Source organism: Trichomycterus rosablanca, chromosome 8 (genome assembly GCF_030014385.1).
Source record: "Trichomycterus rosablanca isolate fTriRos1 chromosome 8, fTriRos1.hap1, whole genome shotgun sequence".
NCBI lineage: Eukaryota > Metazoa > Chordata > Actinopteri > Siluriformes > Trichomycteridae > Trichomycterus > Trichomycterus rosablanca.
In genome coordinates, this window is record NC_085995.1 from 25,311,319 (window position 1) to 25,330,051 (window position 18,733).

At 39.0% G+C, this 18,733-nt stretch overlaps 1 protein-coding gene and 1 long non-coding RNA gene across 2 annotated transcripts in view; both read left to right on the plus strand.

Annotated features, from left to right (window-relative positions):
- The window catches only part of slc36a1 (solute carrier family 36 member 1), a 70,226-nt gene extending 65,091 nt beyond the window's left edge, over positions 1-5,135 (plus strand). Inside the window, exon 11 of the mRNA XM_063000610.1 lies at positions 4,560-5,135. Within this exon, the coding sequence (XP_062856680.1) occupies positions 4,560-4,825 (266 nt within the window). The 3' untranslated portion in view covers positions 4,826-5,135. The remainder of the gene's footprint in view (positions 1-4,559) is intronic.
- Positions 5,136-9,476: 4,341 nt separating this feature from the next.
- On the plus strand, positions 9,477-10,955 carry LOC134319435 (uncharacterized). Its single transcript, XR_010013506.1, has 3 exons — positions 9,477-9,776; positions 10,381-10,514; positions 10,670-10,955. It is a non-coding gene; the product is annotated as an uncharacterized LOC134319435 (long non-coding RNA).
- Positions 10,956-18,733: the final 7,778 nt, after the last annotated feature.

Consider the following 18,733-nt stretch of genomic DNA (forward strand, 5'->3'; position numbering starts at 1 on the left):
CACCTCTTTGTTTCTACACTCACTGTACATTTTATCAGCTCCACTTACCATATAGAAGCACTTTGTAGTTCTACAATTACTGACTGTAGTCCATCTGTTTCTCTGCATGCTTTGTTTAGCCCGCTTTCATGCTGTTCTTCAATGGTAAATAATTAAGAGTGTTTGAAATGGTCCTATATCATTTTCCATATCTGTGCTCATCTATGACAACATCCCTGGTTTGTTTTCCATGCTTCTTTGACTTCATTTGGACTTGTTCTATGGGACATACCAATAGACCTCACAAAGTGAAGGACTATTTATGCTTGTAATGTCACTGAAACAATAAGTTGTAATTTTTTATATTGCTACATGCTGACTATCAACATAATAAGTAACAATGGATATGATCGATTGAAAGGGTATTAATACTTTTTAATTCTCACTGTTTTCTTTTTTCATTTTAACATAATTTGACATAATGCACAGTTTCATAGATTTCATAGATTTAGATGGTAGCGCTGTCGCCGCACAGCTAGAAGGTCCTGGGTTCGATCGCCAGGTGGGGTGGATCGGGTCCTTTCTGTGTGGATTTTGCATGTTCTCCCTGTGTCTGCATGGGTTTCCTCCGGGAGCGCCAGTTTCCTCCTACAGTCTAAAGACATGCAAGTGAGGTGAAGATACAAAATTGTCCGTGACAGTGTTTAATATTAAAAAACTTGAACTGATGAATCTTGTGTAACCAGTAACCACCTGTTCTGTCATGAATGTAACCAAAGTGTAAAACATGACATTAAAATCTTAATAAAAAAAAAATATATATAAAATCTGACCCAATTACATATAAAAACAGCCTCTGAGGCTAAATACGTTTTCAGAACACTCTATATTATCCCTCTTCTGCATTACTATAACCTACTATCATGATCGAGGTCATGTGTGTGTGCGTACGTGTCCGTCCTGACTCTTGTGCCCAGTGGCCTTCTGGGAGTTGATCCACCCACTGCTCAATACAAAGTCCTTTGATTTTCCACTCAAACAGACCGACACTTAAGTTGATTTGTCAGAATTGCTGTGCCGGCAGAACAGCTGTTTGCTTTTTGATAAAAGTAATCTAAACAAATCTCATTAATCTAGAAGCAGCGGAGTTGACAGGGCAGGTCTCTCTGTGTTCGTCTGAGCCAAAAGATGTGCTGACATCACACATTGTTCCACTCAGACAACAAGGTTAGCCAAAGCTGAACTGTAAAATGGATGAGATGAACTTAGGTCACTAATGCCTAGCAGCGACGAGTCAATCCAATCAAATGCTCTCTCGCTCTGCTGTCTTTTATTTTGATGAACTCTTGTCTTGAAGAAGAGATCCCAAAGTTAATGTGAGAACACGTCCTCATTATATAGAGAGGATTGGCTGGAATGTAACCAAAAGTAGTCCAAATAAAAGTCAAGTTAAACTGCTGGGTAACTACGGCAATGATCCAATTATCAGGGTTACATTCACTTCAGTAAAGTGATTATGAGAAACCTCTACATTTAAATCAAATAAATAGACACCCTATAAACCTCTATAAGCAACTGCATAATGTAGCTAATACAATAAGCCCTTCAATAGTTCAGCATTTTATTGTCTTTTAAATAACTGTATATATTTTAATTGATGCTAATGTTAAAAACATATCTTGTACCTGATGGGTGATGTCAACAAATATTAAACCACCTACGCAAACACAAGTTGGAATAAACTGCAATGAACTAGCACTGCTATGAGGCAAAACACTGGGTCACAATCAAACGTCATGTTCAAATAAGACAATATATTTAAAATGTATAAGCTTTTAAATGATTATATTCATTACTTTATTTTATATGAAGTAATGTATATTTGATTGTGATTTTGCACTGTTTGGTTGTTTTTAGGTTTTTTCTTAATGGGATCTTTATGGGTTTTTAATATTTTTGCTGACCAACATAAAGTTGCATAAACTGGCAGTCGAATTTTTTTTTTCTCTATTTTGTATTAATAAAAGCTCCCATAAAGTAAGAAATGAAAGAAGTCGAAACGATGTAAAGTGGAGGCTAAAAGGTATCATTAAAAAAAAAAAAAAAAGTACTGTGACTCATTAGTGAGCATTTGTTCGTAAGTGAAATTTCAGCTTTTATTGCATTTGAGGGCAGCACGGTGGCTCGGTGGCTAGCACTGTTGCCTGGGTTTGATTCCCAGGTGGGGCGGTCTGGGTCCATTCTGTGTGGAGTTTGTATGTTCTCCCTGTGTCTGCGTGGGTTTCCTCCGGGAGCTCCGGTTTCCTCCCACAGCCCAAAGAGATGCAAGTGAGGTGAATTGGAGCTACAAAATTGTCCATGACTGTGTTCTATATTAAAATTGTGAACTGATGAATCTTGTGTAATGAGTAACTACCGTTCCTGTCATGAATGTAACCAAAAGTGTAAAACATGACATTAAAATCCTAATAAAAAATAAATAAAAAATTTGAAGAAGCTATCTCAACTTTTCCTGAAATGGAATTTGTTGTAACCATTTATTTAATTTTCACACTTGTACTATTCTTTGTGTTAGATTTATAAATACAGTACATGGCCAAATATACGTGGACAACTGTTTTAGATATTTTTAACATTAGGTGTGTTAGCCGCACCCTTTAATAACAGGTGTATAAAACCAGTTATGTAAAGTATAGTTTTCAACATTGTGCTTTTTCCTGTACTGGCATGATTGTGTTCCTAAGGTCAGTAAAGACAAGATTTGACTGGTTTGCTTTAAAGGAATTCCAGCAGCTTGTGAAGCACCCTGATCTCAACCACTTATTAAACAGCTTCCTTACAAATTCTGTAGATGGGCACAAATCCTCTAAAACCTCTAAAATCTTGCAGAAGGTCCTCCCAGAAGAGTTGAGGCTGTTATAGCAGCCATAGAATAGAATAGAATAGAATAGAATAGAGTGACACATATAACAAAATTCTTTCTTTACATATCCCAGCTTGTTTGGAAGGGGTCAGAGTGCAGAATCAGCCATTGTACGGCACCCCTGGAGTCAAGAGGGTTAATAGCCTTGCTCAAGGGCCCAGCAGTGGCTGCAAGGCAAAGCTAGGATTCAAACTCTCAACCTTTTATTTGTTAGCCCAAAGCTCTACCCACTAGGCTACAGGGTAAACTCCACAATAATGCCCATTGAAATGGGATGACTTATAGGCTTATAGGTGGGGGCCACATGCTTTAAGACATCAGGATTTACTTCATTCACTTGAAAAACCAACAAAATATGTACAGTAATTTGGTCAGTAGTGCCCAAACCTTTACATAAAATGGTATAATGCCGCTCTATACCTGAGGACATTTCTCTTCTGCTGTGGTAAATAACCTGCAGGCATTTCCTTTTTACTGTAGAATTGTATCAGGTGAAGGTCATTATACACTGCTTTTATTTACTGGCTTTGGACAAATCCTTCTTCTGAATTCATTTTGTGCTGGCTTTAAACTTTATTCTGTTTACTCTGACCACCAAGGGATTGCCTCATCTGCTTTGTAGTGCGGCTTTTATGCTGTGGACAAATCTTCAAAGTGCCTGCCGTCCTGGATTGGTGAACCAATTGTTGTTGTTATTTTTTTTCCTGAAACTAATATCTGTCCCCAAGACTTTCTTACACAACCAAAGCACCAACCAAAGCTGTCGGGCATAGTAGCTCCAAAGATCTTAGAGTGGTTCCCTACATGTTAAATAAAAGCTCAACCTTCTTTCCTCCTTCCACCTTAATTCAACAAATTGTCTAAGATCGACCACTGGCTACAGAATTACCTGTTCAAAGTGTTTTAACGTCCATCCTTAATGTGTGTCAGGATTGCTTGCTTGACAGATTCTTAACGGTCACCCAGTAAGCAGCAATGAGGGGTGACCGACCTCTAAGCACACGACCGTATTCAAGTATGCAGGGCAATAGAGGAGTGTCTGAAGGTTTGAAGGTGCAGGAAGAATATGCAGGGTGGAGCAGGTCATTAATAGTAGCCGCTGGGTCAGCTGTTGCTTAGCGGTTAAGGTATTTGTATTGTAATCAGAATGGAGTAGTAATCAGAATGTCGGTTTAAGCCCCATCACTGGTGGGCCCCTGAGCAAGGCCCTTAACCCTCAATTGCTTGGATTGTGCATGGTCACAGTTTTAAATTCGATTTAGATAAAAAGCATCCACCAAATGTCGCAAACATAACAGTAAGATAAAAGAAGGAAATCACAGGTGGTGCACAGGGATAATCCGCTAGCACACCAGTGCTGGGATTGTAAACTCCCTGAGTCCGAAACTCAGCACTGCTACCGGTCAGCTGGGCATCCCCTTGCGGACATAATTGGCAGTGCCTTCAGCAGACAAAATTGACGCTGTGCAAGGACCCTGGTTAGAAGCCCGAGGTGCCTGTACAGGAAGTGGAGGAGCCCGGAGATCAGAACGTATAGTGGATGTATCACATATAGTGATAAATAAAAAATTATTGTCGTACAGTGCAAACAACAAAACTCTGCTACTATAATGTGCACCTGTTCAAAAATGAATCTAATATTACATTGTTTTTGCAGGTGTGCTGGCTATTCTGATACCAGAGCTGGACCTGGTTATCTCTCTGGTAGGTTCGGTTAGCAGCAGCGCTCTTGCGCTCATATTCCCACCCATTCTGCATATGCTGACCTTTCACACAGACGGCATTTCAGTCTGGGTTGTCATCAAGAACATGGTCATCAGCTTCATCGGCCTGGTGGGCTTCGTGGCCGGGACCTACATCTCCATCGTCGAGATCATTCAGCGCAGCCATTCCAAACATGATGCTTTCTTCCAGGTCCTGTGATGACACGGCCGGCCTATTATGCTTAAAGTTTAGGGACTGGTCCCTGCAAGCCCTGTTGATTTTAATGTAATCATATTTCAGATCGTTTTTTGAAGTTATCAGTTTCATTACTGTAAAGCTGTAAGTCTGTTTATAACTTTAAACTGGATTATGTATGTAAATGACAATGAGGACCTTTATGTTCTGCTCATCAAATGCCTACAAATGCCTAAAAAGCATTCTTTTACTAGAAATGTTTATTTTATATTTTTATTTTATTTAGTTTAATAGATTTTATATAATGTTTGATCAGTGTTCATGCCAGTTAGATCTCCATAGTGGTAAATAAGAGAATTGTTTATTGCCAAATGTTATTCTTTTTGTATTTTATTTATGCATTTTCTCCCATTTTTCTTCCAATTTAGTGTAGTCAATTTGTCTTCCGCTGCTGGGGGATCCCTGATTGCAGTCGAGGTGGATATATTGCTGCTCACGCCTCCTCTGAACCACGCACAGCCCTTAGCAGAACCCTTTTTCACCCATGCATTCTGCACAGGCACCTCAGGGTCCTTACATAGCGTTTGAAGTCCCCACCCACATAGTCCGGTTATCCCGCTCTATCAGAAATGGGTCTGCTGCAGGCACTGCCAATTATGCCCACTAGATGGTGCCCAGCCGACTGGTGCCAACGGTCGAGGAGTTCAGAATCTCTGGTGTGCTAGTGGAATATCCCGCTGCGCCACCTGGGATATTTTAACGTTACTCATAATAAAAACGAACCCAAGTGACCAAAAGTATGTTGACACCCCTTCTAATTATTAATTGATTGATTAATGAGTTAATTTGTGGTGTGGAGGAACTCAGGTGGTCTGCACAGGGCTCTGACCCCAACCACAGTGAAAACATGTGTCCTTCTCATCCAACATTAGTGACTATAATCACAAATGCTGTTTTGACTTAAAGGGCCAGCAGACACATTTGAAAACCCTTATGATGGACTGACGCCTGTCCGGGGTGTAAACTTACCTTGCATTAGGTTAGCAAATAGTTCACTGCTACCCCAATCACAATGGACAGTTTAGTAAAACTCAACAGATGATGAAATGACTTAATTTTAGTTATTTTTAGTTTGTTAGTAAGGTGGCCTGGGAACTGATTTTTTTTTAGGTATTCAGCTTTCCTCCCACTTCCCACAGTACCCCAGTTGTTTGACTGGGTACTCTAAAGCGCCCCTTAGTGTGTGTCTACACAGATACAACTGGAATTTTTATCTTTTGTCAGTGTCTTTTATTTCAGCAAAGTTTACATTCTTTTGCATTTTGTATTGATCAGTTTAATGTTTTTGTTTCAGTTGTCTAGTTTTTATTACTTTTAAAGTGGTCCTGCTGGGATTTTTGCTGTATTTTATTTATTTTTAAAAAAAAAGAAACAAATATAAAGAGTTTTCTTTCCTCTTGGTACATCTTAGTCAAATTTTTCTAGACATGGTCCATGATGAACATACACATTTGGAGAACATATTTTTAAGGTGGTGGGAAAGAAGTACATTAACAAGCATAATTAATTATACATACCTCCTTAAATTTTTAAAAATAAACTTGACAAAGTAGCCACGTTCATTGTTCTTCTAAATAATGTATTAATTATCTGACTTTCTCAGCTCTGCTACCGGCAAGCCTGGTGCCTATAGGGTTGGAGGAGGAGATTCCTCATGACTGCTGTAGTTACGACCTCTGCTGACTGATCGGTGGTGCCTTCACAGAGACGTGGAAGAATAGGGATCAGTGCGTGACTCTCTATGAACCCTGCTTGTGCAAGTAAAAAGAAGTGGTCGGCTACTGCACACGTGTCGGAGGGGGCGCGTTAGTCGTGTAGTCATGGCCCTGCTTAGTCAGAAATGAACTCCAGCGGCAGTAGAGGTAGCGAAATGCGATCGGGTAATTGGATATGAGTAGTCATACACTGATAATAAAAATAATCACACTGCAAGTAGATGTACCTAATAAAGTGGTCAGTAATTATACACAAAGATATGACAGTTACTCTGTGTCATGTTATGTGTTAAAATTTTGGTTAAATCAGCCTGATAAGGAGTAAATATGAGCATATTAACACCCTAGAAAATTTATTAGAACAGAATTGTTTTTTTATTATTTAGTATATTACTGTATTATGTAATATTTGCTTCTTTCCAATCATGCACTGGAAGTGAAATAGAGGAAGGCAGAGTTAGGTTCATGAACATCTTGAGCCTTCAAAAGTGATTACTAGCCAATTGTAAGATTTCTACCTATTGTAAGTGTATATTATGTTATTAATGGTTATTTTAAGATAAAATTATGATAATTCCAGGGTGCCCTGATTGGTGTAGCGGTGATGCTCTCAGCCCACCATCGCTGAGATCTTTCCCAACTGGTGGCGCAAAGTTGGAAGCAAAAAAATTACATTATATCATATATAGTGTCGTTTTTTTAATAACTCCTGTCAAAAATGGGTGTGGTTGACACTCTAACTAATAAGGATCCATTTTCTGCATGTAGAGTCATGCACCAACCTTATTAGATCCCGCCTCATTGTGCAGGCGCCATCACTCAGCCAGCAGAGTTTGTAATTGAATTGCAGCAGTTAGGAGGAAACCCTGTTCAGCCATTGTCCCACCCCCTTACAGACACACAGCCAATTGTGTGTCTGTGTAAGCGCCCGGCCGGTTGATAGCAGAGCCGAGAGTCGAACTTGAGAGCTTAAAATCGCATCACTCATGCTTACAAACTCAATGTCCGTGAGTGGACTCGTCTGACTTCAGCACATGTTTCCACTGTCTGTCTGAAAGCTCACAGGTATTGTACATTCAACAGTGGTTTTCAGGTTTGCCTTACACGGCACGAGATCTCTCCAGAATCTCCCTGAATCTTTTCACAATATAATGAACTGTAGAAGGTGAACGACAAATTTATTTTATTACATTGAATTGAGAAATGATTGACTGATCTCTTGAAATTTGGCACAAAGTGGTCAGCCATGACCCATCACTGCTTGTAAGGACTGATCCTGGTTCTTTCACCTGTTACCAATTCACCTGCTTACTGTAGAACGCTTAAATATTGTATAAACTTTTCACTCTTATTTTGCCCTTATCCCAACTTTTTTGGATTGTGTTGCAGGCATCAAATTCTAAATATGTTGCTGTTTACAAAATACAAACAATTAAAGATTCAAGAGAATTCATAAATCACAGATTCTTCTTTTCCTCTATGTTACACAATGTAACAATGTTTTTTGTTTTGCGGTTTCTAAGAAATTGATCTGTGTTTAATGTTTTACTTGCTATGATTATTTTGCAGTAGTCTGTTGATACTTGCATAAAAACTGTAAAGAAGTAGTGAAGGTTTTTTTCTTGGTATTTGTTTAGTTTTACTGTATCAGTGCCAAACTGCTGGAATTCTTTGACCCATTTTCTTCTATACTTTGTTTTCTTTGATGTATATTTGACAAATACAACTCTTTGCTTAGTAGCAGTATGAAATAAGACCATCAGTGTTAAAAGTTGTATGAATCTACATATACTACTTGGTTATTTTTATAAAACAATACATAAAACCATCATAATTTGGGTTTACTACACCATGTCTGCTCATTTTCTGTTACCCACTGTAAGCTGTTCTTCAAATGCTGAACACAAGGTGAAATAAAGTAAAATAAAGCATTCTGTACTCCTAAGATTATGTGCCTAGCTTAATATACCTCAGAAGCTTGTAGAAAATATGTAATGGTGTATGATTCCATCCCTTTATGTTTGCTCTCTGGGACAAATTGCTGCCTCCAGCAGTTTGAAAGTTAAGACCAATATGGGTCTAATGTAAATTTTAAGGCCTGTAATACCAGCATGTGATGAGAACTAAGCAAAATATGCATGTACATGCCAGCATAGTATATGAATTACAAGTTTGTTTTATTTTACTGGCACTGTCTTAGATTCATACTACACATCACATGAAGAGACCACATATTTATGAGAGGCCGTGTAGGCCATAATTCTAAGTTGAATTCTCTCACACACACCATCATACTCTCACACACACACCATCATACTCTCACACACACACCATCATACTCTCACACACACACCATCATACTCTCACACACACACCATCATACTCTCACACACACACCATCATACTCTCACACACACACACCATCATACTCTCTCACACACACCATCATACTCTCTCACACACACCATCATACTCTCACACACACACCATCATACTCTCATACATGGTTTACTATACTCTTTCACATATACTACAATACCCACTTACAACTATAATCACACTTTCTTTTATTTACTATTATACTCTCATACACACAGCACTATTCTCTCGTGCACATATAACTATAGCTATGTAAAACAAAGATCTACTGTATGTGTAAGAGAATATTATTATATGTAAGCGTAATAAATAGTGTATGTGAATGCAAATAATCATGTTTATGGAACAGAATGATAGTGAATGTAAGACAGAATGATAGTGCATGTGAATAAGAATAGTTGTATGTGTGAGAGAGTTTGATGGTGTGTGTGTGTGAGTATGATAGTGTGTGTGAGAGAGTTTGATTGATACGGAAACGAGTTTGATTGAAACGGAAGTAATATTAAATTCTCAGTACCTGATTGGTGGAAGACGCGGGATTTCACAGACATGTCCCGCCTTCCTCATTATTACTGATAGGAGAGGATAGTGGACCGAGAGAGAATCAATGGAGCATCGGCCTGTTAACATTTTAAACTTTTCCACCGCTGCCACATCCATGTCAGAAATGTGGATTTAAACCCGACAGCCCGACAAGAGTCTAAACGCGGCCGCGGAGGAAGAGATGCGGTGACGCTTTATATCCGAACCATCAGCCAGGTGCTGCGAGCTCCATATCAGCCTCAACCACAGAGAGCAGCGGCTCCAGAGTCAGGGGACAGGTGAGTTCACTAAACATGATTAAACTCATTTAGCTTCTGATAGATTCGGGTTTAGATTGGGATATTTTATAAATATTCGTCTTTGTAAGGGACCGTCTGCAAATTACACGTTTTAAACGTTCTAGTAATGCCAAACTAAGTAAGTGAGTTCTCATAAAGCACATTTATAAGAAACTTTGTTTTGGAAGCTTTCTTAAAGAACAATAAATAAAATTACTTTATCGTTTTAATGGCTATAGTTGCTCCACATTAATGTGTCACTACATTCGAGTCGAATTACATGGAACTTTTGGACTCTTCCCTATGTAGGTCTTAATAAGTAAAATAAAATATAGATTCATTTTGTATACACAATCATAAACAAGCTGCTGCACATGGAAAGCTACAGACTTACAGTCTAACATTTCAAAATCTGTCTCAGTGCTCATTCTAACTTAGTCACTTGTACTATTAAAGTTTGTTATCTTTCTTTTATTACAGAAAATGTAATTCATTATAGATTGAGACCAAGCTCTCTTGAGTAACTGTTCTCTAAATATTTGATTGTATTGGGTGAATTGCTATAGACTGGTTTTGAAACTAAATTCAATTTTTGTGATTTCAGTATTGAACTTTTGATGGCATGAGGAAACAAACTGGTTTCACCAAAGTTGCACGAGGGCCAGAAACTAAATGGCTTCATGATTGACAATACATTTACATCAAAGGCAGTGTACATTAGACAATGACACATTTACGGTAAGTTATTTAAAAATAATGTAAGCAGTATGTTTATATTGCATATTATTAATAATAATAAGTCATTTGTAGCATTTAGATTTCATGGTTTGGCAATAGGCTAACCCCCAACATTTTCTAAATGCATTGTGTGTGTTTGTTTTGTTTGTTTTTAGTTTGTCACCACAGATTTAGAGGACAGTGGTGTGGAGGTTGACACGACAACAGCATCTAGTGACCACAGAAGTACCACACCAGTCATTGTATGACTACAAGGACTAAGGATACCTTAATCCACCTGAGTGACAGATTATTTGCTGTTGAGACTGTTCTGAAATATTTGGTTTCTGCATGCAACAATAAATAAGAAACATTTGTTTGCTTGGGACAAGATCTTTGTTAACCAGTATAATAGTGATTTCCTGACCTGTCCATAACTTGATAATAAATATCTAAATATTATATGGGGTGTCCTCGTTTTTTTTGGTTTTTTTTTGTTTTTTTTAACATTACTGCATTGTTTCATTTATCAGAAATACATTATGACGTTTTAATTACTATCACAAATAACTCTAATAACCATAACTAATTTGGAATTTGAACATTGTAAATTCTTTGGCCAGTTGCACACCCGTGATGGAAGGCATGTCCATTTGGGTCCAGCACCTGCAGCGCATGCCAGTGCTGTTTTCTGATGTTGCAAGACTGTTGTCCTCCTAGCACGTACCTTTCATCTGCATTTGGGGTGATTTGAAGAATCTTATTAACAATGTCAGCCAAAGTCGCAGACATTGCTGTATGCTCTCTCTCTCACACACACACACACGTCAGTTAACCAATTTGAAGTTGCTATTTGTGCCTGTATAATTTCCTCCTGATGATTCCAAAGCATACAGCTATTCTTTAGCAACGAATTTCAAGAGACAAACCGAAGGTAATTTGTTTATGTAGGATGACCAGTTCTGATTGTTGGAGGTAATCTTGGAGAAAATATATCCCTATGTCTAATTTCTACTGATCTTGAGTTTTCCTATAATTTTTTTAGGGAACAAAAACATGCATAATGTGCCTCCAGTGTACCCAAACTTCATTGACTGTCACCTCCTTCTAACTGCGGGCTAATTAAAAGAAAGTAAAAAGTTGTCAGTGTTTATCCATTAAGCTCACAAAATAATATTTCCAGAATCATGCTGGTATGTCCCATGCTGTCAGTTTTCCTTTCAATGTTCTAAATGCATCTCATTGTGATGGACAAAAATAGTAAAACATGTCCTCCTCATTACCATTTATTTCCACAAACCAAAGTGACCTTGTAAAAAAGGTAGAAAGTAGAAATATCATGGCTAGTTCAACAAAGCTCAACAAAAGTGTAGTCATTGTTAAAAGGTCTGCTGCCAGATTTAAATGTTTTTTGTAGACCAATTTATGTGCAGGCTCTGTTCTTACAGCTGTAAGCCAATCTGACTTCCTGTCCTCCTTCCTGGCCTCCTTTTAACACCTTGATGGTGTGTGAGAGAGTATGATGGTGTGTGTGAGAGAGTATGATGGTGTGTGTGAGAGAGTATGATAGTGTGTGTGAGAGAGTATGATGGTGTGTGTGAGAGAGTATGATAGTGTGTGTGAGAGAGTATGATGGTGTGTGTGAGAGAGAATGATAGTGTGTGTGAGAGAGTATGATGGTGTGTGTGAGAGAGTATGATGGTGTGTGTGAGAGAGTATGATAGTGTGTGTGAGAGAGTATGATGGTGTGTGTGAGAGAGTATGATAGTGTGTGTGAGAGAGTATGATGGTGTGTGTGAGAGAGAATGATAGTGTGTGTGAGAGAGTATGATGGTGTGTGTGAGAGAGTATGATGGTGTGTGTGAGAGAGTATGATGGTGTGTGTGAGAGAGTATGATGGTGTGTGTGAGAGAGTATGATGGTGTGTGTGAGAGAGTATGATAGTGTGTGTGAGAGAGTATGATGGTGTGTGTGAGAGAGTATGATAGTGTGTGTGAGAGAGTATGATGGTGTGTGTGAGAGAGAATGATAGTGTGTGTGAGAGAGTATGATGGTGTGTGTGAGAGAGTATGATGGTGTGTGTGAGAGAGTATGATGGTGTGTGTGAGAGAGTATGATGGTGTGTGTGAGAGAGTATGATGGTGTGTGTGAGAGAGTATGATAGTGTGTGAGAGAGTATGATGGTGTGTGTGAGAGAGTATGATGGTGTGTGTGAGAGAGTATGATGGTGTGTGTGAGAGAGTATGATAGTGTGTGTGAGAGAGTATGATGGTGTGTGTGAGAGAATTCAACTTAGAATTATGGCCTACACGGCCTCTCATACATATTCAATGAAGGACTGTTGAACAGAGCCAGTGCTGGGAATCTTTGTGACGTTATCGCACATTGAAGACGGCGATGGGCTGATTATTTATTCCGAATGCATCAACAGCGACCAGCACACTTGCCATATGTGCAATATAAATTTGGATACCCGATACCCGAAGGTGCCAAAAAGGGCAAAGGGGGAGCCAGAAAGACCTGGCAGAATACCTTTTTAGAGCGACATCTTGACCAGATTGCAAAGCACACTACCTTTAGTATACAAAGAAGCTGGATATATGAATCCTGTATATCTGGCAGGACACTACTTGCCTAAATGCACAGTGAGAACTGTAACGTTTGCTGGAGAAGGATTAACGGTCTCTGGCCAGTTTCTCAGTTGAACTAAAACCTAATGCCACAGCATAAAGAGACCTTCTAATAAATTTTGTGTTTTCAGCATTATTATGTATGGGTCTGGCGCAAGATCGCACCCCAGGCAGGGTGCCAGTTCATTACAGAGTGGCACACAGTCACACATTCACTGCCATAACATACACGTACCTTAGAAGTGGAAGTAAACTGTTAATGGCAACTGTACATCATGCTTCTAGTTTACTTAGCTTTACATTAAAGCGGTTTTCCCTAATGTAGAGGCCATAATATCTGCAAATGGTAGTCAACTCTCTACCAGTGGATTTGATTTATAGATAAATAATGTTATTGATCACAGAAGTGAATTTGTGAGAGGCTGAGATCACTATTTGTAAGGGATTGTTCTCTATGGCAACCCGCTCTGCATTCAGTGTTGTTAATTAGCTACTCTGCGCACAGTAAAGATGAAATATATAACTAGTAGGTACACTTATTAGCCATTTTATGAGCTGAAAACCTACCAAATATGGTATATGCCCTGTGAGTATACAATTACTGAGTGTAGGTCATTTGATGCCATGTTTATTTTGTTACTTTTTCCTAACCCATCCTATATATATAGTGGTACTTTAGATAGATGGATGGAGGGATGGATGGATGGATGGATACTTTATCGATCCTGAAGGAAATTAAACATATTTAATTTAACGTCCTCTAAACTCAAAATCATTGAAACTCAACGCCCTTCATCAAGATAATTGTATTGTACCTTTAAACTCAATATTATATATATTATACAGTATATATATATACATATATATACAGTGTATCACAAAAGTGAGTACACCCCTCACATTTCTGCAGATATTTAAGTATATCTTTTCATGGGACAACACTGACAAAATGACACTTTGAGACAATGAAAAGTAGTCTGTGTGCAGCTTATATAACAGTGTAAATTTATTCTTCCCTCAAAATAACTCAATATACAGCCATTAATGTCTAAACCACCGGCAACAAAAGTGAGTACACCCCTAAGAGACTACACCCCTAAATGTCCAAATTGAGCACTGCTTGTCATTTTCCCTCCAAAATGTCATGTGATTTGTTAGTGTTACTAGGTCTCAGGTGTGCATAGGGAGCAGGTGTGTTCAATTTAGTAGTACAGCTCTCACACTCTCTCATACTGGTCACTGAAAGTTCCAACATGGCACCTCATGGCAAAGAACTCTCTGAGGATCTTAAAAGACGAATTGTTGCGCTACATGAAGATGGCCAAGGCTACAAGAAGATTGCCAACACCCTGAAACTGAGCTGCAGCACAGTGGCCAAGATCATCCAGCATTTTAAAAGAGCAGGGTCCACTCAGAACAGACCTCGCGTTGGTCGTCCAAAGAAGCTGAGTGCACGTGCTCAGCGTCACATCCAACTGCTGTCTTTGAAAGATAGGTGCAGGAGTGCTGTCAGCATTGCTGCAGAGATTGAAAAGGTGGGGGGTCAGCCTGTCAGTGCTCAGACCATACGCCGCACACTACATCAAATTGGTCTGCATGGCTGTCACCCCAGAAGGAAGCCTCTTCTGAAGTCTCTACACAAGAAAGCCCGCAAACAGTTTGCTGAAGACATGTCAACAAAGGACATGGATTACTGGAACCATGTACTATGGTCTGATGAGACCAATATTAATTTGTTTGGTTCAGATGGTCTCAAGCATGTGTGGCGGCAATCAGGTGAGGAGTACAAAGATAAGTGTGTCATGCCTACAGTCAAGCATGGTGGTGGGAATGCCATGGTCTGGGGATGCATGAGTGCAGCAAGTGTTGGGGAGTTACATTTCATTGAGGGACACATGAACTCCAATATGTACTGTGAAATACTGAGCAGAGCATGATCCCCTCCCTCCAGAAACTGGGTCGCAGGGCAGTGTTCCAGCATGATAATGACTCCAAACACACCTCTAAGACGACCACTGCTTTATTGAAGAGGCTGAGGGTAAAGGTGATGGACTGGCCAAGCATGTCTCCAGACCTAAACCCAATAGAACATCTTTGGGGCATCCTCAAGCGGAAGGTGGAGGAGCGCAAAGTCTCGAATATCCGCCAGCTCCGTGATGTCGTCATGGAGGAGTGAAAAAGCATTCCAGTGGCAACCTGTGAAGCTCTGGTAAACTCCATGCCCAGGAGAGTTAAGGCAGTTCTGGGAAATAATGGTGGCCACACAAAATATTGACACTTCAGGAACTTTCACTAAGGGGTGTACTCACTTTTGTTGCCGGTGGTTTAGACATTAATGGCTGTATATTGAGTTATTTTGAGGGAAGAATAAATTTACACTGTTATATAAGCTGCACACAGACTACTTTTCATTGTGTCAAAGTGTCATTTTGTTAGTGTTGTCAAATGAAAAGATATACTTAAATATCTGCAGAAATGTGAGGGGTGTACTCACTTTTGTGATACACTGTATATATATATATATATATATATATATATATATATATAGGATAACTACATTTTCTTTATAGTTTAATGTTATATAAAACTCCATAAAGTGGGCCGTTCAGGTGGCGCAGCGGTAAAAACACACGCTGCGACCAGGCTGGGATCTCGAATACATTGTATCGAATCTCAGCTCTGCCTTGCTGGCTGAAGGCTGAGCAGCCACATGAACAACGATTGGCCGGTTGTTCAGGTGGGTGGGACTAAGCCGGATATGGGTCTCTCTCTGTCAGACTGGTGCAATTACGACCTCTGCTGGCTGATTAGAGGCGCCTGCACAGAGATGAGGAAGAAGTGCTCTTAGGGTGTGTCTCTCCGTACACAACACTAGGTGGCACAACACTCGTCAATGTGTGGGTGATAAGATGCATGCGGCTTGCTGCCCATGTGTCGGAGGGGGCGTGGGTTAGCTTCGATCAATTGGACGCGCTAAAGGGGGAGAAAAAGGGAGAAAATGCATAAATAAAATAAAATAAAAAAACTATAAAGTATCAGAAAAAAACAGCTATGTTATTGAAGTTGAAGTAAAAAAAGTCAGTGTTGGTCTCCAAAGCTTTAAAACACAAAAAACTGATTATATTGCATTAATATTATGTAAGATGAATTATTTGTACTTTATGCATTATTCAATACATTTGTGCCTTTTTGGCTCTAAAGCTCTGTCATACACGTGAAATTCACCCTCTCCCATTTCTTCAGTATCAGTCTGAGAAAAAGCAAACTGAATCACTGAGTAAAACGACTCCTTTAAAACGAATTATTCATTGGAATCGAATCAGAGAGTTGGCTCTTATCTAAGGTAAAGATTCATTCATTATGGTGTCGCGAGTAAACAACTCCATGAATCAGTTCGCATTTGATTCAGAGATTCATTCGTGGGTCAGACCTTGATAAACAGCTGTTTAAACCAATCAGAGCTTCCGAAATTTGGGCGGAATTTCAGTTGCTCCTCTAATCCAAAGCATATACGTTAATCTTTTTTTATTTCTCCAATGTGCCTCAGTTAGGTGAGCTGCCAGTGAAAAACTCTCTCTTCATTGTTTGTAGAGGTTATAAGTGACGGTTTAGTTAACGAATTACCAGTTTACCGTGAAAGCCGAGAGTATAAATCAGACTAAGATGGTTTTTGTTAGTTAGGTGGATAAACACAGCTGGAAATGGATTTATATATTGTGGGAATATTCTGGAAACATACAAGATGGCCACCAAGAAGAAAAACAAGTGGATTATATCCTAATGGAACAACACACGGATGTAGATTTACTCAGGTAAGATGCAGTTATGATAAATTGCTGTGTGGTTGATCTGGATCGTGGTGCTGCTGTTTACCTTACATTTTATTATGCAATGATAGCAAAGCATTATCACATATTGAACTTTTTTTTCTGGATTTTGTATGCTCATTTATTTGAAATGAAATGGACTGCATGAATGTGATTGTGAGGCTTTGCTGGTTTGTTTGATATAAAAATTGTCAAATATTGTCAATATTAATACTTTGATTTACCATACCGCTCAAGCCGAATAAAGCAACAGTCACACACACGTCGAATTTAGGGGTACAAATTTCTCGACGAATTTCGTCGGGCTTCAAAAATTCTGAGTTTAGAGGACGTCCAGGTACAAGGTACCACTGTAAATGTAAGGAAACATTAGCTCTTTAAGGTGTGCGATAGGCCGTTGCATATACACCGATCAGCCATAACATTAAAACCACCTCCTGGTTTCTACACTCACTGTCCATTTTATCAGCTCCACTTACCATATAGAAGCACTTTGTACTTCTACAATTACTGACTGTAGTCCATCTATTTCTCTACATACCTTTTTTTAGCCTGCTTTCATCCTATTCTTCAGTGGTCAGGACCCCTTCAGGACCACCACACTCCTACCTGGTTGGTCCACCTTGTAGATGTAAAGTCAGAGATGATCGCTCATCTGTTGCTGCTATTTGAGTTGGTCATATTTTATACCTTAATCAGTGGTCACTAGGGATGTCCCGATCATGTTTTTTTGTTCCCGATCCCGATCATTAATTTTGATCCCGATCTGATACTAGAGATGGACCGATCGGGGTTTTTGGCACCGATTCCGATCTCCAATCTCCTTTCAGGGACATCGGGACGTGTGTGTGTGTGTGTGTGTGTGCCTTTAGAAGAGACGCTTTGTTCACAGTATCGCTATAAGTGATTCATTGATTCATGAGTTGATTCGTTTTTATGTGAAGCGTAAGTTTATCTTCTCAGTCATCTCTCCGTGTTTACTGTTATTAATTAAATGTCGTGGTTTTAAATAAACACCAGCTACTACAGAACATTTTGTGTGACTCTCTTACATAAAAAAGCTTAATTAAAAAGCTTAATTAAACTGCTATTACCACAGATCTGTAACCGACCGTCAGACTCGTTCCGTCTAAGGAGCTAAAAGTTTTCTAAAAGTTCAGCAGATGATCCTGAACTAACGAATTTGGTAATGAATAAACTTTTGCCTTGGATTGGCTCTGTAACGTCTTCTGTTCTCATCTACATCACAAGCAGCCCCGGTTCTGGACTGCTTTGCTTGGGGGGGCAGTAAAACCTAATGAGGGGGCATGTTGATAGTCATGTTTTTGAAGCCAGAAATATATTCAAGGCTTGATTTGTGCATGAATGATGACAGCCAAGCTATTGATACTGGCTTAAAGTGATGTATGAGGTAAAGAAATAAAAATGCATGTTTTCGAACTTAAACTTAAAACCCAATGATTAAAAAATACATGTTGATTATGTAAATTGAGAAAAATACAAAAGAAAAAATCTAATTGTATTTCATTTTAATACGCCCCCTTAATTAAATTGCCATTACTAATAGAACAACTCTATTTCTTGAAAGGCTTTAATACAAATTTAAGTCAAAGCTGACAAATGTACCTACACACAGACTGAGAATATTCAAACGTGGAAATAGGAATGAGTGAGAATATTTATATTATTGGGAAATTAAAATATAAAGAAAACAAAAGAATACTAATTCTGTAAAAAAAAAAGTGTTTACCAGTATACCTGCCTCTCGCTCACACTAACAGAA